This window comes from Lolium perenne, chromosome 6 (assembly GCF_019359855.2).
Source record: "Lolium perenne isolate Kyuss_39 chromosome 6, Kyuss_2.0, whole genome shotgun sequence".
Classification (NCBI taxonomy): Eukaryota; Viridiplantae; Streptophyta; class Magnoliopsida; order Poales; family Poaceae; genus Lolium; species Lolium perenne.
The window spans coordinates 177,673,938-177,695,903 of record NC_067249.2 but is presented as its reverse complement, the minus strand read 5'-3'; the positions used below and the strand labels follow the sequence as shown (position 1 = coordinate 177,695,903).

At 47.6% G+C, this 21,966-nt stretch overlaps 2 protein-coding genes across 2 annotated transcripts; one reads left to right on the top strand and one right to left on the bottom strand.

Annotated features, from left to right (window-relative positions):
• Window positions 1–651: 651 nt before the first annotated feature.
• Window positions 652–6,416, top strand: LOC127306823 (3-isopropylmalate dehydratase small subunit 1). Its single transcript, XM_051337539.2, has 2 exons — window positions 652–1,463; window positions 6,152–6,416. The coding sequence occupies exon 1, from the start codon at window positions 716–718 to the stop codon at window positions 1,454–1,456; it is 741 nt and encodes a 246-aa protein (XP_051193499.1). The 5' UTR covers window positions 652–715; the 3' UTR covers window positions 1,457–1,463; window positions 6,152–6,416.
• A 1,022-nt stretch (window positions 6,417–7,438) lies between these two features.
• Window positions 7,439–15,390, bottom strand: LOC127310199 (uncharacterized). Its single transcript, XM_051340891.2, has 7 exons — window positions 14,882–15,390; window positions 13,483–14,216; window positions 13,323–13,386; window positions 12,990–13,020; window positions 10,840–12,854; window positions 9,990–10,719; window positions 7,439–9,150 (listed from the first exon to the last, which is right to left on the bottom strand). Exons 1-5 carry the CDS (start codon window positions 15,388–15,390, stop codon window positions 12,813–12,815), a joined length of 1,380 nt encoding a protein of 459 aa, XP_051196851.1. The 3' UTR covers window positions 7,439–9,150; window positions 9,990–10,719; window positions 10,840–12,812.
• Between the last annotated feature and the right edge of the window lie 6,576 nt (window positions 15,391–21,966).

Genomic DNA, 21,966 nt, shown 5'->3' with positions numbered 1-21,966 from the left:
CCACTCCGGATACCATCTCATGGAAGTTAACTACTAGTGGATGCTATTCTTCCAAGTCGGCTTACACCATGCAATTCTTGGGTCATCCTAATTCTTCCATGCCATCCTTCTGGTCTGTCGAGCGTCCCAAACGGATATTTCGGACGTCCGAAATGCGTCGCGCCGCTGGAGATGCCCTTAGTAGAATGTTGCTGAAACACTATGTTTCTATGGGTTATTACTTATAACACACCATTTTGGACGTTGGGAGATGGTTAATATATAAGATATCGTGAAAACTAGGACATAGTGGTGTTTTCCTGACCCGTTTTCGTGTCTAGCACACAAAAATTGACCACACTAAGTTTACCTAGGGTAATGACCTCACTAAGGCCAGGTTTCGGTGAAATCATGTATTCAATCCCACCAAATCCCATTTATTCCTAATACCCAATCCATTGGGATGGGACTATATTGGATTTTGTAGAAAAATACAGTAGCCTCATTGTGCACTTTTTAGTGGATTTTTTGAGAAAATGTTTTTAGAGGAATATGAATCAGAACAAGGCCGACATCCAAATACAGTAGTTGTGTAGCCCAGAACATGGTAATGGGCCGATGTTCCAATGTTTCGTAGCGCTTACGAAATGAGAGCCTCCAAAACCTGTCGCTGCAATCTGCAAGACACCGAAGAAGCCGCCGGCCCTAACCTCCCTCTCCACTCTCCACCACCACCATGACGGCGGCTCCTCTGTTATCGTTGACGGACGCGGCGACGGTGGCCGCGGCGCTAGCCCCCAGCCGAGCGCCCACCAGAGCCCGCACCCAAGCCGCCGCTCGCTTCCCCACCGCCGTCTCGCTGCGATGCCGCCGCGCTCGGCCCCTGACCGCGGCGGCCGCCACGGGGGGCTCGCCGTCGTCCGCCGCGTTCCACGGCGAGTGCTACGTCGTGGGGGACAACATCGACACCGACCAGATCATCCCGGCCGAGCACCTGACCCTGGTGCCGTCCAAGCCCGACGAGTACCGCAAGCTCGGCTCTTTCGCCTTCGTCGGCCTCCCGACCGCCGCCTACCCCATCCCGTTCGTGGTCCCCGGCGAGGAGTCGTCCCGCTACGCCGTCATCATCGGCGGGGCCAACTTCGGGTGCGGCTCCTCCCGCGAGCACGCTCCCGTCGCGCTCGGAGCCGCCGGCGCGCGCGCCGTCGTGGCCGAGGGCTACGCCCGCATCTTCTTCCGCAACTCCGTCGCCACCGGGGAGGTGTACCCTCTGGAGCTCGCTGACAGCGGTGCCAGCAAGGAGTGCAAGACCGGAGATGTGGTCACGGTGGACCTCGATAGCTCCGTCTTGATTAACCACACCTCCGGCAAGCAGTACAAGCTCAAGCCTATTGGTGATGCAGGGCCGGTTATTGAAGCTGGTGGGATCTTCGCTTATGCCCGCAAGACTGGGATGATTGCATCGAAATCTGCCTGAATGAAAAGTGAGTCCTTTTCTGCCGCTACCGAACTTCCAATTTTGCTGATATGATTTGCTAGTGTGCTTGCTGTGAGCCTGTGACTATGTCATGCATGTAAAATTGTTAGGCATCTGGATAGGTTAGTAGTCAAAAGGGGGAAATTATTGAGCATCTTTTTAGCAAACATTTGGTTTGAGACTACAATTGCAATTGCTCTTGTAGGGTGGTGATTGACAGATGAGGCAATATTGCACTTTGTAGTTTGAATTGCACTATAATGGAGTAACTTACTTTAGGAGTGCAACTAACAAGGTTTTTTATGTGAAATTAATCTGAGCAGTACAAAGTTCATTTCTTGCAATAATTTTGAATATGTATGTAATCTCAGCATCTTTGTTTTGTCCCAAAACACACCTAAGACCCAGCAATGGATCAAACATATTATTGTAGACGTGATATCTGTTAAAATGACTGTAAAGCCAAATAACTTGGGATTTGCCTGCCATAGTCAAATCTGCAGACTTGTCCCTAATCCTGAGGTTGGCCTCGGCCTCAAGTTCAACTAGCAGTGGAGAGGCTAGAAGCCTCAAGTGATATTGACGATTTTGCAGTCACCCCTCCTCCCCTGGTTCTGTGTCACCCTTTTTGATCTGAAATTGTGTGTACTTAATCCTTGGAAATAATGCCAGGAAAAGGGGTTGATTCTCTTTGACCCGATTTTGGATTTAGTAAGTGTTCTTCCCTAGAGACCTTACTTGGGTAGCAAAATACTTCCAGACAACGATTCGATCTGGTTACGGATGTAGTAATACCCTTTTTACCCTAGTATCAAGGTCTTGGTACTCGGATACCCTCATAGGGGCAGAAAGAGGCCCATTAGGCCTAGGGCGGCCCAACACGAGAAGTCGACATAGGAAGGTGACCAGGGCGCATCAACAACTTGGAGTACAACACAAGCCAAGATTACCTGCACTGGAATTCCCAGGGTATCATTGTAACCGACTCATATCAGATCTAGATGTTATGAAATTGACTCGGCCCCTTGTAACTCTAATCCGTAACCCATGTATATAAGTTGGGTAGGTTACGTGCTGAGTCGAGTCGTAACAGAAGACTTCGCCTTCATGCACCAATCTTCTAATTTGCAATCCTACAGGCAATGCCACCACCATAGCGCCCTCGAGACTCCCTCTCGAGATCACATTTGAGCAAAAGGAATAATCTAGTCACTAGTCGGAGCAGTGTTTTTACCGGACAATTTTTCTTGGGGCCTAAACCTTTTACAAATCTGTGTCCGTGTGATACCATCAGGATCTTCTTGGCGCATCACCCCTTATCATCTATTGTTTGTAAAATACCTCAACAATTGGCCCCCGCCTTGAAGTCCTTTGCGTTTTGATCTACAAGATCCTTGATGGATCGTCTCCAGTGTGGAGTCTCTGCCTACACACCTGGTCGGGGTTTCTGCTTCGGATAACTAAACTTCATCACCGAGACGTGGAGCTGCAGAAGGCCGAGTTGGCGATGAAGTTCAGGGATCCAAAGTGGAACTCCCTGACCTGGTGTGGAAGCAAAGACGTTTAGTTGATCTTGACAAAATCAATCAAAGATCTTGTAGATTTAAGCACCGGGCCGCATGGTGGGCGCCAGTTGTCGAGGTATTTTACTGACAATAGAGAATGGGGGGTGATGTGCCTAGAAGATCCCAATGGTAGCACTATAACACAGGTTTATACAGGTTCGGGCCCCGGTAAAAAAATCCCTACTCCTGTTTGTGCCCCCACTCCCTGCCTTATATACACGTCCAGGGATTAGGGTTACAAGGAGCCTAGTTGATTACATCTGAGAAGGTACGTCTAGATCTGATCTAAGTCAATTCCAATGATATCCCGGGCAAGTAATCTTGACTTGTCTTGCACTCCAAATTGATGTCATGGTCTCCCTAGTACACCGAGTCCTTGTGTTGGGCCTCGATCTACCGCCCTTTGGTTATCTGAGTCCTAGACCCCGACACTAGGGAAGAAGACTATTACTACATCCAAAACCGAATGGAAGGTAACCAACTCTTTTTCTTGCGCTGTTTCAAGGAAGTATTTTGCTACCCTCCCAATCACACAAATCAAGCTCGGCACACCTAGAACTTCCTTGATCTGCTTGGACCCTCATCTCTTTGATCAAAATGGCCCATGGAACCTATTTTTACTTATCCCTCAATGGTGATTTTGTTCTTTAGGACACAACAGGCTTCCCCCTCGGTTGTGGTTTGTATCTTGATCTTCATGTGCTTTTGGCAACCGTTTGGCACACGATGCTGCCATGTTTTATAGCCATGATACTACAAGCATCAAAGTAATAGGTTGCACTTGCCTACATTTCTGTTTCCATATCCCGTTGGTGGTACGCCTAGCAGCAGCGCATATGGATGTTCTTTAATTGCCTGCCATAGTTCTATCAAATTGATTGTTTTTTTCAATGTGAAAATCAGATGCTTCTGTGATACTTCATGATAGCTGCTGCTGTGCTGTTCTTTTGAACTATGAGTTGCTGTTTCACGGAGTTGAACTTGACCTGGTTTCATAAATAACTGGAAATCGCCCCCGAACTCGCGTAAGAAAGACATAACTCGGCAAAATGTTAGATAAAGTTGCAGGGATTTGATATCCCACCCAAGGCTGCAAATTACTCGAGTTAATTAGGCTAAGATTCTTTGCTACTTTTAATCTCAAGGTTATAAAATTGCATACACAAGACATACATTGCTCTAAAACTTATGAAATAACTAGGAAAACTGTATCACATATATCAGCAAAGACTCACATGCAATGGTCTTACAGTCTAGTGACATCAGATTGCTAAAAAAAATAGTAGTAAACCAATACAAAATAATCGTAAGGAATTAAGGGAACTCTGAATAATTATCATACAAATCAAATTACGAAGGCCAGGAATACACTTTTAAGCATCATAGTAACTGAGATACAACAGATTTCACAAGCATCTAGAGTTCTCATAATAATTAACAAAAATATACTGGAACAAGCATGTGTGCTCCTGAAGTACTGCAGCCAGAACTTGCACTTCTAAAAAGGCACAATAGTAGAGAGCTCATTCATTTATTAAACTAGAGAAGCACCCCAGGATCTATACTTATCACAACTAAAAGTTAAAGAGCTACGCACATAAGGCGGATGCTACAACCAATGTTGCTAGGTACTGAAAAAGTCAATATGAAACGAAAATTGCAAAGCTCTCGGGATTAGCAATAAACAAGAATCGGGACTGCACAAAAGTTTCCAGGAAGAAGTAATAATAGAGATATCAGAGCAATCACACAGAAATAATCTACACATGTTCACCACACCAAAGACTTGCAGACTACGAGTACTACTCTTCACAGTAGAAGGGTGAGAAACTACTCCCCGACTGTGCCTTAGGACCCTTTGTGTCTCCCTTCATAGATACAACACCACTCCACAAGGTTGCAGCAAGGGCGGTGGATTGACACTTAGGAAGGAGCAGCAGAACAACTACAAGAGTGGTCTTTGAAGCACCTTGCCTGCGCAAAATCGACCTTGTTGCTCGAAGGGAATTATGGTTTTCGAACTCGAATGGGAGTGTGTACTTATGTCCACATGAGGAGAAGACATGCTTATAGCCTATATAGGAGATAGCCCACCACGACCATGGGCTCGTCTATCCAGCTGCTGAGCAATAGGACCGTGGTTGTGGTCGTCGCAGAGTAGTTGAGAGGTGGAGGTCTCGGATTTTCCTTCTCTGCATTCTGCTGTAAGTCTGTAACGTGTGGTTGATTCAATCGTCAAGCCGGCAAACCGGGATCAACCGTCTTCTGCATTACTGAGATCAGAACTCTTAGCAGTCCCACTTTTCTTTTCGGGTTTGCTTGCGTCAAAGCTACAAAGTCCTTTCTTGTTGAAACTCACTTTGTGACATGTGGGCCAGCCATTCCTTGCTACTGTACCGTACCAATACGAGGGCTTTTGTTCTGACACCTCGATGATATGTGGGCATGTTCTTTGCTTGCCATGTTGCATCACAGCAATGGTAAAAACACATGTATTTTTACACATTTGTTTTCCCTCTTATCTATTTCCAGTAAATAGAAATCTATATCCAATAAACTGGGAAATCACACAATTAGAAAGTTTTATAAAATTTCAGCCAAAAGTATGAACTATGAAGTAATCCATATGCTTGAAGATCGGGGTGTACATTAGTCAAATTTCATTTGGATACCACTTCCACTTTCATTTGTTAATTATAGGAACACTTTCTTAGCTAGAATGATTAGCATATTGTTGAAAAATATGCAAGGCCTAATGTCAAAGGCCACGTCTATCTTCAGTTTAGAGAAGCAGTGAGATGTGTATGGAATGTGGCAGTTCAGTCACCCATTGCCAAATGCATGCAGTACTAGGTAAATCTATATTATTGCATGCAGTACTCGATAAATCTCTATTATTTCTAGTGTATTTTTTGGAGATGTATATCTGGCATCTACAGTAACTTTTTTTTTCTACTATCAAAATTATTTTAACAGTAGGCGGCCTTACATATTTTCCAACACTTGTGTACCATGATGTGATGATAATGGAACTCGATGCTGAACTGTAAACTTCTGTCGTAGCACCTTCTTTCATACTGGGGTGTATTTTATGTGTAAGTAGTGCTAACAATGTGACATTTATTTCCAGGTAAGCTTTATCTACTGTCAGATTAGATGAGAGGCCTCTGCAGGTGGCAAGACTGGTTTATGAGTAAGAATTGGTGCGCCTCTATGTGCGGTTGTCCAGCAGTTGCACTGCTCTTTTTTCATAGGCTTGTACCAGCCATTGTGTGCAAAAACTAGGTCCCAGAGTACTGAACTTTGTTGTATTGAATGAGATTTTACACCCATGTAATAGTTTTCTTTGTTCCTGCTACCCTCTGGATGAGTATGAATAAAATCTTTGATGTCAACTTCTGTTTATAACTTTAGCATGTTATAATTATTTGCAGTGGCAGATTGAATTTTGTTGCTTTTGGTGTTTCTGTTGAGTGAGGAAAAGGAAATTCACTTGGTTTCCTACACTCAGTGAAGTGACTGGCTTTTCTTTGGTATAATTTGGTTTATGGAGACGATCTTATTTAGAAGAGGAACGATCGCTGGATCATATAAAGATTATTCTTGTCTGGTTGAAAGATAGAATTCTGAGTAATATGCAGAGCTTTACTTGAGGGTCAGTATGATTGATGTGTTCTAATGTTCCTTTTTTGGAGGTGTTGGTTGAACTCATCAAGTATAATTTAGTGGAGGCTTCCGAGTAATATGCAGAGCTGGTTGACTGCTTGGAGAGCGGGACAACGGGAAGATAAATTTCTACACAGGTAATTGTAGTTGTAATTTGTAATCGAGGCAGATGCTTAGCTAGTCATGGATGCCATGGACAACGGGAAGATAAATTTCTCTCCAGCATCGGCGATCATCGATGATCAGAAGCTCCAGCGCCGTCTTGCGGTGTCAATTTCATGCGAGATGTAAATTAACTGAGTAGGAGTTTGCAGAGTCAGTATTGTAGTGCCAGTGTCATTCTGTCATTTGTTTGGGAGTTTGACGTTCCGGTCGTTGAGTCATTTGATTGGGAACCTGACGTTGCAGCGCAGGCCGGTGTTCATGTAACTAGATTTTGATATGCGCCTTGGCGCACGATCCCGTGAAGCTCATGCCAAATTTATTTCGCATAAAAGTGATAAAAATGGCTACCAATATAATAATACTTCTTTACTATTTTTCATATTGAAATTCTGCATAAGTCAAACCAATTTCAGGCGTAATAATATGATGATTAGATCTAAGAAGTAATAATATGATTCAATATAAAGCACTACGACCACTACTGGAATCGAACAACAATTTATACATTTCCCTGAGCACATTCCAAAAATGATAAACGCCTTTCAATTGGTATCAGGCCTTAGGGCACGATCCCATGAAACTCACGTAGATTAACATTTTAGTATAACATAGAAATAAATAAGGTGTTGAAATGATTCTTGGGTTTTACAAAAACGAAGTCGATATGATAAAATTTAGATAAATCACACAAACACACGATGGTTCTATCAAGAGCAACACAAGTGAGAAAGGAACAACAAAAGTACATCTACATAGGCTGCCTATGGGATAATTCGGCATAGCACACCACCAAACCATGTCATTTCAATAGTTTCTTAACTCTTCATGTTCACCTCACTATGCAACTTAGCTATAGATCTATAAATCGCCAACTTGAGCTACAACTTGAATGGTGTGCTACTTGGGCAGCCTTTCATCAGTTCACGAAGGAGAGAATAGGGCTACAACCTAAATACTTGCATCCTTTCAACAGGGCTGCAACCTGAATCCTTTCATCCTTTCAACAGCGCTATAACCTGTGAATCCTTTCATCCTTTCAACAGGGCTGCAACCTGAATTCGTTCATCCTTTCAACAGATCAGCTCTTTAATTAGTCCACCAATAAATACCTCTAATTAAACATTTGATTAGATCCTATTCGTCTATGTGCAGAAGAACAGATACCCCACCATAAAAGAACAGAGATGGGGTGCACACTGAAAATTTCAAGCGAACCTTAATATTTGCAATATTGCTGACAGCATTGTTCATACACACATGAAGAACAAACAATCTGGAAATAAACCAATGAGCGGGATACTTTCATGGAGATTACGGACACATGAATAGAGTCAACAGTTTATCTAGGTTTGTAACTTGAGATTAGCAACGCCTACAAGGACAGAAATATCACCACCCACCTTGGGCATTGGTAGGAATAGGAGGTCAAATGACGTGAAGCAACCAACCACAACAAATGAATAGAGGAAGAATAGACAGAACACCATGTGGTATGGAAGGAATAAAATGAAAAGAACCCAACCAACACAAAACATGAAAAATACCCTTTAGAAACAGAACATGCAAACATTTATGTAAACAAAAGGTACAGGGTGGAGAAAAGGCAAACACCTGACTTCAGCGGCAACACCCTCTGAAACACACAAAGGCAGAGCTGAATTTGTAACACAAATATACATGAGGGCATGGCGAAAAAACTACTGCCTAGGACATGAGAGCATATGGTAATGATGGGAAATAAAAATTATTTTGAGCTATCAAGACAGGAAAGGCTTGAGGCTAACAGCTGTAGTAATAGCCATGAGGAAAGTCTTCCATAATTTAAGAGGTTGGCACCAACTATTCAAAAGCAAGTGAGAACCTATCATAAACAAAAAACAGGTGCATCATGTGTATATCTGTCAAAAAGATATAACTCAATGATTAAAAGACCTTGGTAGAGTAAACAGTACCTGCTCTCTATGGTAGATTTAGTTCTCACCAGCTACTGCTATAGATACTAACCATACCTAATTGATAATGCTACATTGATTTTAGTACTTCATCTGCAACAATATTCAAAAGAAAGCCAGTACCTATCATATGCAAAAATCTGGGCACTCATTTAAATATGGGCACTCAGCAACGATTCACACCTGGATCTGGATTAATTAAGAAGAGAAGAAGCTCACTTGAGGTGTTGTACATTCCATCTATTCACAAGCATGGAAATGTTCTCCAATGGATGTTCTGTACATATAGCTTATACTTGCCATGCTTTATCTTCATAAGTTTCGAATGTATATGAATTGTTTTGGTCTGCCAAAGAATATATCTAAACTCAGAAATAATAAAAGAAGATCCTAACATTACAGAAGTTCTAAGGATCAGGCCCCGTGAATAAGTGAACTATGCTCCCCGTTGTAATAAATAAAAACATGAACTCCAGTAGGTTGTACAATTTTAGGAAGGTGTAGGGTCAAAATTCAAAATTTAAGATCATGATAAGTCGACTAACAGGGCATATCAGTTGATTTCTGGGGCATAATCTTCTACTAAAGGTCTCATTCCTATTCATTATATACATTTATATCAACGTTTCTCCCTCGACAAATGGTTGATATGAGATGATGCATCAAATATTTAAATGTATTCACAAGCCCTGTTCTTCTGCACAATTAGCTACACATCATACAAAGAAATATTTAATTATACACTTACCTCGAGACAATGATCTATTTTTGCATTTAGAAATGGCTAAATATGTTTTACATCATTAAGACACAGAGGCTATTACCTAGGCCCCAAGCTTTCATGGTATACCCGACTTGAAATAAGATCCTATATGCTGCTTCTCTGTTTGTAGATCCTGATTTTTTTAAAGTACCCCACATATTTAGTCCTTTAGTACATATATGAACATTTCTTATACCCCTCTCCCCTTTTAATTTGTTCATGTGTGTTAAGTGTTCTCCTTAGAAACCTGAAGAATCTAGTGTAGATTTTAAGTTAGGTTCTCCAGTATCTAACTCAAACTCTTAAAGAACGTTGACATGTACGGTTGCTATAATACTTTCCGTATTTCTTCTCTACATATTATTCTAGGAACAAAAGAACATAACTTTGCAAGAACTGAGGAGAAAAGCAACATAACTTACCTTGTTTCCAAATCTGAGCCGAACTTCAGGCCTGAAGACATGGAGAACCGATGACTCTGACGCCACGCTGACCACTGAGCCCCACGTCCTTGCAGACCAGATGAAAAAAAAACCATTACACAAATTCAGAACAGTAATACCCCTTGGACAACAAAGAACCAATTTGTGTACCAAGGAGCAGCTGCGCTAGTGTCAATGCTCCGCCCAGTTACATGTGATATTTAAGATTTGTTAGGGATCATCAGGGATGAAAAATAAAAACCCAAAGTAGTAATTAACATGTCTTAATCAATAGGACAGTGAAAACGACCCCTCCTAGTCACGCATCAACTGTTGATGACTTCTCTATCCACTCCACACATGACAGAGATCTAGTATACATGTAGCAAAATGAACCATCAAGCTTTCAACAAAGCTTGTTAGTGTAACTAAAAAAACTAATTACGCTTCTCATTTGTAAACATCAGGCAACACACATTTCAAATCTCACGCTATTTACCCAGGCAAAAATGCATGTCGCACACATACATCAGAGCTCAAAGTCGGATCACACACAAAAAATCAAAGGAGAGTAAATGAGAGAATGGGCAGACCACCATTACACCCTCAGATCCAATGCAACAATATTGGTGGATTGAGAAGGCCATCACCAATAACATCATATGATTCTGGATCAACCAATTTAAAGGCACCCAGAAATCAAACAAATTCACGAATTTGGATTTATGACCTGTGAGAACAAAATCAAGACAACACATGAATCTTTCTGAAGGAGAGATGACTACTGACCTATGATATGCAACTGAATTGATGGTTTGAACATAATAAAACCAATATACTTAATGCATACCTTCCGTTTTCACCATATCTCAATCTGAGAAAGTGAGGTGAGGCACATGGCATGATGGAACCTCAGCTGTGGCAGCAGCCCGTCCACATGACTGGTTGTCTAAATCTTCCCTGCTACACCAATGAGCTAAAATGATACGCAAGGTTGGCATTACCAACTTAACAGAGGAGAAAACAGCAGTTCAAAGCATAATAGCACATCAACGGAGAGACGCATACAAACATAATTTAGCCTAGAAAAAGTTGCAATGGTAACACGGTAAAATTTAGACTGGCATGCATCAAAGATCACAAAAAGAATGTTCATTTAGTATTATCCAGCTATTACTGATCTATTGAGAAGTATAGACATTGTTCTCCGCTAGAACGATAGCTTGATTTACATCCTACTGAGGCTAAATTTCAGAAAAAAAATTCTAAACAAAGTTAGAACAATAATATCTTGGTACCTCGCTTTAATTTCCACTAAAATGAAATGCAGAAACAGTAAAAACAAAACAAAAGAATCTGTTTGGATAGGCCATAGAAGATTGAAACAATCTGTTTAGATACCGTGGAACTAACCTGGGAAGACCCTTTACTATGAAATTGTTGTCTTCCAAAAAGCAGCTGGGTGCAGGGGCATTATGAACCGCAGCCACGAACATGGTAGTAGCCGGGATTTGACAGTCTTCATCAAGACGCTAGAGCCAAATCAGAGAACCAGCAAGGTTGGCGGAAGAAACTGGGAAGCATCATAGTTTGGAAATAAATATTGAACATAAATTGAATCAGCAGGTGATAGATAATTCAGACACATGAAGCTACAAAAACAATGTTAGAAATTTGGATTGTAGGTACTCCATGTGAAAATATATTATTAGCTGGATACATACAACTCTATAAAGTCCAGGTTAGGAATCTGAATTATTTATGAGCTATGTGAACTTTGGCTAAAAGGAAAACCCAGCAGTCGACAGTTATTCCGATCTAATGTCTATAATTATAGCCGACATGTAGGAAATAACAGACACAACATGTGTCCAGCCTTTTGTGTAGGCATATGAGTAGCACAAAAGACAAGATAATTTTAAACAATAAATTTCAGCTGAATATGTTATCACCAATAGCAAGGGACCAAGCAAGGCTAAGCACGTAAAGAAGGCCAGTAGAGAATTTTTATTTCTTACAATAAATTTCAGCTGAATATGTTATCAGCTTCTTGGAATTTATATAGGTAGCAGAGTATGTTTCGAGAGACTATAAATCTGCTCCTAGATATTTCACCGTGGTTCAGATCTTGATACATTTGCTCTCTTTTAGAACATAGGATTTACAGCAACCAGAGCTACAACTCGAAACAAAACAATAGTTCTACATTTTATTTGCTAGCGAATGCAAGCACCATGAGGAACCTGTGAAGTTCTCGGCCTGAACCGGAACGCTGACTCAACAACACTGGCGAGACCCGATGAACTATTTGGTAAAAGTAAATCTGTAGCGAGAGGCTGCTAAAAGAAAGAAGAAAAGGAGTAGGCTGGCCTCGATTTCTTGGCTGGCTAGGCAGCTCGATCTTAATCTACGAAAAGATGAATTAGTATGGTGCAACATCTTCGCAGAGACGGACAGAGGGGGCGAGCTGTGGTGGCCTTTGGTTTGGCTCATGTATTTGATCCTACAAAATTCAGAAATACGTAGGTGAAACAGGTAGAATCATGCCAAAGCACTAAAATGAATATATTAGCACCTAGAGCTCATATTCAAGTGGAAGTTGTGTTGGCCTTTCCTATCAGAACAACCATAAATCCCCATCCTTAAATATTCATCAAGATTTAACTATTATTTAAAATTGAAAAATAAAATCCGGTTTTGGCTGCCCACCACATTATCATCTGAAAGGTCTAAAAAATTGCACAAATGTAGAGAATATAAAAGAGGATGAATACCATACTTGCTTGCACGTATTTTCATTATATTCCCGTGGCCAAAAAAGGTTTACATAGGAGCTGAATTGGCGAAGTGTCTAGCAAACAAAAGCTGCAGATCACAGAAAGATATTGGAATTAAAGAAATATGATAATTACTTCAATAGGCCAGTACACAAAAACTTTGGATCTTATCACCACCCTCGTTGTCGAAAACCTTTGTAAGTCGCATAAACACGTACTCTACCTTTTTTCTCAAACTTTCTTGTTCTTGATGCCTAGATGAGTCAAACCAAAAGAAGAACATGATCATTGTTAGTGAACAGAGATGTGAGTACGGAGCAACAACTCATAAGGAATGCCTCTCCTTAACATTCTGGTACCTTGATTGCAAGAATGCAAAGAGCAAGATGGAGCATAAATTATACATACACTAATCTTAGCTAGGATTTACATCAAACACCTTCTAAACATAGAGAAGATGGATCTGCACAATAAAATATGAGATGTTCCAGGGGAGGGGTTTGGCTCCACTTTCAGCCTGAAGGAGGGAGAGGAGCAGCAGCGGCAACCAACTCACCTGTCGGAGATGGCACACTCCTCATGCTGATGGAGGCAGTGCTCCTCCCTGCAGATAATGGCTTCTGAGAGAGAAAAAACTACTCAATACTGACAATTAAATAAAGATAAAAGGGGAATACATGAAATCCTAACCAGCACAAGGATCTGAAGCGGCTCACCTGCTGATGGCATCAACATGGTCTTCCCGGCGAGCAGCACAGATGGTGGCAGCCTGAAATCGTCCCGTTCACCTCCAGAATGGGCGGAGCTCCAGGAGCCCCTCGTGCTTGGGCCGGCGTCGCTCCTGCTGGATGGAGGTCGCTTGGGGAGGCGGAGCGGCAGGGAGGTGAGGCGTGGGAGAAGGGCGGCCGGCCAGGGAGGCGGAGCGGCGCTGCCAAACGCCGCAAAAGAAGAACGCGAGGGAATTGGGTCCGGCGGTGCGTCACTCTTGCTAGATGGAGGTCGCCTGGGGAGGCGGAGCGGCAGGGAGGCGAGGCGTGGGAGAAGGGCGGCCGGCCACGGAGGCGGAGCGGCGCCGCCAAAAGCCTCCACCGCCGCATCCAGCCATCGTTGCCGCGTCCATCTGCCCTCGCTCGGGCGCGCGTTCTCTGCCGCCGTTGCGGCCGCGTCCAAGCGTCCCAACCGCACACAGGAAGCCGCCGCTGGACAAAATCGAGGTTGGGCTGATCGGCTCGCTCGAAGTCGTCGCCTTCCTGGCCTCCTACTGCGCGGAAGGAGGTCAGCGACGAGCTGCACTTCCTCCGGCGATGGTGATGCGATGAACTCGGTCTCCTGCCGGCCGCCGATGCGAAGGGCGGCGGCAGAGAGAGGAAGAAGTAGGAAGGGGAGGTGGCGCCAGCGGCGGTGACGGGGAGGAGGCCGACGACGGCGGGGAGCGGGAGATGGGGAATGGCTAGGGTTGTGACCACGAGCTGTAGTTTTGGCTCATCTGACCACCGCGCGAGGAATTACCCAATCTACCCCTGCGGGTGGAGATCTTTCCACCACCCACGAAATCTACCCGCAGTGACCGACATGCGGGTCCGGATGGAAGTGGGACCCACGTGCAGCCACTGGCGGGTAACCCATGGCTGTTTCATGGGGTTAGCTAGCGGGAGGGCCAATCGGACCACTCATTTTCTGCCCAGAATAAACGGATAAGATTGCCCAGATATGAAGATCTAACGGTCCAGAAACTCTAAGCTCTGTGAGTTCCCCTATGGGGGGCATCAATTATACCTTTAGATGGGCGATTCGCCCAACGAGGCATAAGCTTTGTTACGGATCGTCAGAAGCTATCAGGTAGGGTTTTGTTGTTGAGATTTTTCTTCTTTTTTTCTTTATGTTGTGATGTATATGTACTTAATAAAGCTAGATTGTTGTCAAAATAAGTAGTCTTGACAATCTGAACTTAACCGTAAATAGCGTTAAGAAAAAAGTCTATTCTAAACCTTGAACTTGTACAGGTTTGGCGAATCAAACCCCGAACTCAAAATTCCTGACGTTTGTACCCTGAACTATGTGATCTTGGTTTAAATCAAATCTTGGGGCTGTTTGGTGGACTGGGTCCAGGAATACCTTTCATTAACGTGTGGAGCCCACCTGTCATCTTTATCTTTTACCTCAATCCAGCTTGCCCCCATCCATATCTGGCCATGGGCAGCCCGGCCCGACGGCCCGGCCCGGGCCCGGCCCGAAAAACTCGGGCTTGGGCCAGAAATGTTGGCCCGACTGCCGGGCCGGGCCTGGGTAGCCCGAAAACTCACTTTAACACTACGGCCCGGCCCGCGGTCCGACGGGCTTGGTGGGAATTTGGTTGAGCCGGGCCGGGCTTGGGCCGGATTATTTTGCGTCGGGCCTACCTCGGGCCGGCCCGAGGCCCGGCCCGGGCCGACACATGCCCAGGTATACCCCCATCTAACAAAAAAAGCACCGTCTATAGGGTAAAGCCGGCAAGGTGAGGGCAAGGGAGTCGGCCGGCGTACTGCTGTTTCCATCCTTGTCTGGTCGGAGGCGTACTGTATGGGGAGGGCGAGGGGGATGGGAACGGGCAGGGGGAGGTGGAGGAGCTGCGGCGTGGGTCCCATCGCTGCCGTTGGGAGCTCGCGGGAGAAGGTAACCTGCGGCTATGCAACGGAGTGGTGACTCCAGGGCTGGGCCGCATGAGAGCAAAAACAATAGTGTAGCCGACAACCAACGATAACAATTTGCCACATCATCTATAGTTAACTTATAGCTAGCAGGTATAATAGTAAGCTATAATAGTGTAGTACTTTTACAATACATAGCCCACCTTTTAGTCTCACATAGTGCCTAGGAGCACGTGCCAGAGCAGACTATTAAATAAGAGCCCACTTCTCTTCTCTCTCCTAATCTCTCCACTCCAACTAAGCAAACTTATAATATTTTATCTCTTATAGCCAGCTGACTGTACCTTATTGTATTTGCTGTGAGCATCTGAAGCAGGCGGCCAACTACGACATGCGACATACCATGTAGTTGTTTTGGTGGCGCCGGCATAGGGTATTTTGCAGGAACATATGGGCAGACATGGGCAAGTGGTGTCGGCCGGTACCTGCTCGATGGTGCGGGCTGAGTTCGTTCTGCACGGCTGCGAGCACGAGGAGGCAGGTGGCGCGGAAGGCGCCATCGTGGCGGACGTGCACCAGACCTTGCCGAGCTTGCTAGTGTTGGCCTGTGCCAGATTGGGGAAGAAGATGAATCTTAGATGTGGACCAATATAGTTGGTGAGAGTAGCACTTTACATTTTTATTTTTTATCTTAAAAATAGATTCAAGGTTTGGTTTAGACCAAGGATGTGTTCGGTTTTAGGATGAAGTGGAATGGAATGGAACCATTCCATTCCATTCCATTCCACTCCATTCCATTCCACTTCATACTTGCGTTCGGTTGATCTGGAAAGGAGGGAATGGAACCACATGGAGTTAATCTAAAATTTAATTAATTAGAGCCTAATTAATCTAATCATTATTCATTATAGCCTAATTAGAGCCTAATTAGGCGTGGGGACGGCGGCCTCGTCCTTGCGCTGGTCGAGGAAGCTTGGGAGCGAGCTGGGGGAGCGCGGCGGCCGGGCGCCGGCGACCTCGGGTGCAGGTCCCGCATGGAGCCGGAGCAGGAGGTGGCCGGGTGGCGGAGTCGGGCCGCGCCGGCGCGCTCTGGGCCGGAGCTGGTGGCGGCCAGGCGGGAGCAAGGAGAGAGAGAGGCTCGGGGCCGGAGCTGGTGGAGGCCGCCGTCGCGCCGCGCCTGGACGAGGCCGCCGTCTCCACGCCTGGACGAGGCCACCGTCCCCGCTCCGTCGCCTGCCCGCGCCCGACGACCTCCGCGGCCGTGGCTGGTCGCATCCGCGCCGCCGCGCCTCGGGCCGTGGCTGGGGCGGACTCCGGTCGCCGCGCCTCCGGCCGTGCTCGAGGTGGCCGGCCTCCGGCCGCCGCGCCGTGCTCGAGATTGGGGCGGCGAGGGCGGCGAGGGCGGCGTGCTCCGTCTCGCGTTGCTCCGGCCGGGAGAGAGAGAGGGGTTAGCACAGGGGAGAGAGAGGGATTAGCACGCAGATCGAGACATTCCACCTCATCCGGCCGATTTGCCCGGACGGGTGCGTTCCGCATCTGGGCGGAATATTCCCTTTCGAGGAACGGTTCCATTCCATCCTGTCCCTGAACCGAACGCGAGAATGGCTCCAAAGAATGGAATGGTTCCATTCCGTTCCACCTAATTCTACAACCGAACAGACCCCAAGATTACATAGTTCCGGGTACAAATGATAGGGATTTCGAGTTCAGGGTTCGTTTCGCCAAACCTTTATGAGTTGAGGGTTTGAAATGGATTTTTTTGCATGGTGTAAACATTTTTTCCCTGGCAGTTGGAGTGGCGAGTCACAATTCACAAAGAAACTTATTTTTGAGCTGCATTTCACCCCCCCTCTGGTGATCTCTTTAATCTGATGATCTCCCTTTTCACGTCAGTCACACTCACAGTCACTGGATATGGTGTGCTTTGCTGTCTCCCCCTCCTCCTCTCAACCGCTAAAGGAATAATTTAACCTCTGAAAGGGTATCGAGAGATTTTGGCCATTTATAGAGCTAAAATTTGAAATAGGGGACACTGAAGCCGTTCATAGAGGGCGAACCTTTGAAAAAGGGGACACTGAGGGCATCTCCAGCGGTCGCGACGCATTTCGGACACCCAAAATATCCGCGGGCGTCCGTTTGCGTCGCCTGGCGGACGCGGAAATGGTCGCGCGTCCGTTTGCGTCTGGGGCTGGCTCCAGCGACGCGACGCATATTCGGCGCAGGCGAGAATTCAAAAAGTGGTGTCCAAATTGAGGGCTGAAACTACTTTGCACGAAATTTTACAGCCGCAAATTGAGGGCTGAAACAAGTTCATCACACTTTGCACATGTCACAGCGCAAAGTGGAGTCCAAAAGGGGCATAACAAGGCCTGAACAACAATAAAAATGTCCAAAAGGAGGCCAAGGTGATGGGTGCATGGCGCCGGCGATCAAGCGTCTCGCGCGCGGATTTCGGCGCGCCTCTTGATGAACCAGGCCCTGGTGTCGTCGTCGACGTTGCTCAAGTCGGCTAGCATGATCCTAGTGTCCTCTGCAAGGATCTTGGCCTTGGCGTCCATCCTCCTAGCCTCGGCGTCAAGCAATTTGGCCTCGGAGTCTGCCTTCTGGACCTCAATTACCTCTTTCGCGAGGTTGTGGTAGATGGCAGCCGCGACCTCTTTTTCTAGATGCCTCTTCTCGTCCCTAGCAGCTAAGGCGGCACGATTGTCGGTCATTATCTTTTCCATGCTCTGCGTGAACGCAATGGCCTACGGCTCCAGGACAAGATCGGCATTGGTAGCCTTATGGCCTCGTGGACGAGGAGGAAGGACTGGACGGCCTTGATCGTTGTCTTCACCGTCGAGGGTGACCGCTGTCCCATTCTTCACAGCTTCTTGGTAGGCCGCAAAGCTTATCATCCACTTGTTGTTGTGTTTGAGCACCTCCCAGCAATGGACCATATGGAAGCCCTTCTTATGCGTCGCCCTGAACTTCTCCAAGGCGCGGGATACCTGCAATCATAGCCGCCAATGATATACATACAATGATGCAAATTGTGTAGAATGATGATGGTTGTATCGTGTTTACCACTGTCATGACGCCAGCGCCGCTTACGGGGTTGTTAATAGCACGTTCGACCGCCGGGCAGAATTTGCTTGTCTCTTGTTTGATGTAGTTCCATCTTTTTCGGAGGGACTCTTCCGTCCGAGGGCTTGTGATATGGTAGGGCGGGTGCATCCTGGTCTCGTTGTACTGCTGCAAGACCTTGGCCCAATAGACCTTGCCCTTTTGCTGTGCGCCATTAATACAATCTTGGGTCGTTGCCAGCCACGCTTCACACAAACACTTATATATCCTCGTCGTCGATGAAGCCTTGTGTCCTCAGGCTCTTGCCCTTTTTCTTCGCAACAATGTCAGGCTGTGTTGGCGCGTCGTCGAAGTCGTCGAAGGACACGGGTGTTGGCTGCGTCTGCTGGGTGGCGAACAGCCGTGCGGTGTCGATGTCCTCCGCATCTTGCATTGGTGGCCAGTCATCATGCGCGCCTGTCCCGGCCCGATCATCGCGTACGAAGCCGCCGCCGAAGATAATTTTCTGGATGTCTGAATCATGGCGGTCCTTCCAATAGTCCTACGAACGACCGGACATCAGACGCATCATACACGGCACTCGCACACATTGACAGAGCTCACATACCGGGTCGTCCATCGTCGGGGCAGGCGGCGCCATATCGTCGAACAGGATGCGGGGCTGCGGCATGCTCTCCTCCGGCACCTGGCGGAGGGACTCTTCTATCCGAGGGCTTGTGTTATGGTAGGGCGGGTGCATCCTGGTCTCGTTGTACTGCTGCAAGACCTTGGCCCAATAGACCTTGCCCTTTTAATGTGCGCCATTAATACAATCTTGGGTCGTTGCCAGCCACGCTTCACACAAACACTTATATATTCTCGTCGTTGACGAAGCCTTGTGTCCTCAGGCTCTTGCCCTTTTTCTGCGCAGCAATGTCAGGTTGTGTTGGCGCGTCGTCGAAGTTGTCGAAGGACACGGGTGCTGGCTGCTTCTGCTGGGTGGCGAACAGCCGTGCGGTGTCGATGTCCTCCGCATCTTGCGTTGGTGGCCAGTCATCATGCGCGCCTGTCCCGGCCCGATCATAGCGAACGAAGCCGCCACCGAAGATAATTTTTTGGATGTCTGAATCATGGCGGTCCTTCCAATAGTCCTACGAACGACCGGACATCAGACGCATCATACACGGCACTCGCACACATTGACAGAGCTCACGTACCGGGTCGTCCATCGTCGGGGTAGGCGGCGCCATATCGTCGAACATGATGCGGGGCTGCGACATGCTCTCCTCCGGCACCTGGCGCGTCTTCTGTGTCGCGCCCGGGCAGGAGTCACCGCTTCTAGGCGTCCGGTTGAGGTCTGGAACCGCCGCCCCGGTCAACTTCACCGCGGCAGGCCGGAGGCGAACCACGGCGCCGCGTGGCCCTGCAAGGGAGCGGGAGTTCCAGGGTGCAGCTGGGAACTTACCGAGCTGACCGACGAGGCCGGAGGCGCGACGCCGGCGATCCCCTCTCTCTTGACGAGCATGTAGCACTCCGCTAAGGTCGGATGGAGGGCTACTTGCGCGACGCCGGCTTTGATCTGCATCTGCCAGGCGTGCTGGTTGGCGGCCGCGACGGTCTTCATTTTCTGGTTCTTGCGCCGCCCGCGACACTTCGCGGCCTCCATGATTTTCTCCTCCGGGGAGAGCACCTTCTTTGCCGCCTTCGGCTTTGCCTCCCGGCCGCCGCCGGTGGCGGCCCGCTTTGCTTCCGCCGGAGCTGCAGCCTCCATTGTGGCTATGGTCGTGGCTACGGGGGAGTGTGGGGTGGCGGCGGGTGCGAGGGTTTGCTCCGCATCCATGGCGGTAGCTGCGGCGGCGAGGACGTCCATCGCTTCTGAACTGCTCGCGCCGGTCTAGTTTGCAATTTGGCGCGGGGGAATGGCCAGTGGCGGAATAATATCGGCCTCCAGCCACTGACGCGCGGGTCCTACGTCTTTTTCGGCGGACACTCCGCGCGACCGCTGAGCACAGGCCAGGTTTGCGTCTCCGCGGACGGCCCGATCATTTTGCGTCGCCCCGTTGGAGCAGGCTCCACACACATTTCCGGTCACGGCGGACGACGAAAACGGTCGGTTCCGATATGGCAACGAGGGCAACGAGCTATCTGTCCGTGCTGTCCTCTAGCGACACTCACTGCGTCGGCACTCGGCACGCTGACTTCCCTGCTATGAGCACGGCAACTTCGTTGTCCCCGTGACGCTGACGGCTCCCAGCCATCTGCTGTTGCGTCTCGTCCCCGCGCACCGCCCGCGCCAAGCACGCCTTACTCAGGACCCGCGTCACACCGAGGTCTACCTGCATTTGACGAGCTGCGCCGGGAGCCGGTTGACAAATCACACGTACGGGATCAGCAGATGCACCCGTCAGTCGTCACCGTCGCCGTCGCCGTCGCCGTCGGCCGCCTCCACCTGACACCTGTTCCCTCGCCGTATCGCCGGCAGTGCATTGGAGAACGACCGCTCCCCGCGCCCGCGGCGCGTGGTCGACGCGATTGGTGGCTGAAGAACCCGTCTCCGGTTCGTCGGAGAAGCGCGAGGGAGGCTTGCCGGAGGTTGGAGCGTGTGCGCGCGTGGGTGTGTACAGGGTCGGCCGCAAGCTCGATCGGCCGCCATCAATGGTCTCGCGCGACGCTGCTGCCCCAGCGCGCCGACCGAAAACGACGGACGGACGGCGATCGATTCGCCTCCTCGATCAAGAACTGAAGTGAGTGACTGCTGTGGTTCGTACTGCTCTTTCCGGTGCCACCTAGCTCAAGACTTTCAAGCTAGCTGCCGGCAAGTCCCTGACTTTTGTGATGATTTTGGCGGGGTTTGCCGCTCGCGTTGCGTTGCGCCGCCGCGTGTTGCTCAGTGTTGTTTTGGGATGCCGACGCTGTTTTTTTTTTTTTTTTTGTCTTTACGATCTGTAGCGGACAGCTCTGCCAATCATGCAAGCAGCTCTGTCGTCCCATGGCGCGCGAGAGCGACGCGACTTGAAGTGCAGCGCGTCTAGGTCAAACTCCCGCTCCTGTTCTGTACATATACGGGCAACGCATGAGCATCAGCTCAAATTCATATGTCAACCCTTGAATCGTTCGCCGGCATGCATTTAATTGCAGATGGATCATCGAACTAAACCGTACCCTGCGTTCTTCCGTCAACTTTGAAGCTAAAACTGCACCCGTAATCCGTCCGCCACTTCGCACTAGACAATGGCCGGGTGCAAGCCACCTTTTTGGGAGGCCCCTTAGCTTCGTGGGAGAAAACACAGAGAACTTGCACGCCTCTATCATCTTTGCAATCTGTAGAAGAAATTCTTAAAAATGTTAGAATATGTAATAGGCTCTCTTTATTTCATGTGTTCTACTCCTATACGGTTGTGTATTTGGAGTCCTCCCTTTATAAAACTCAGCCCATGTTGTGGCACATATAATTAACACGAAACCGTCTGGAGACGAACCAGGCGTTCCGACCTATTCGTCGATATGGTATCAGAGCCCTCGTCTTCC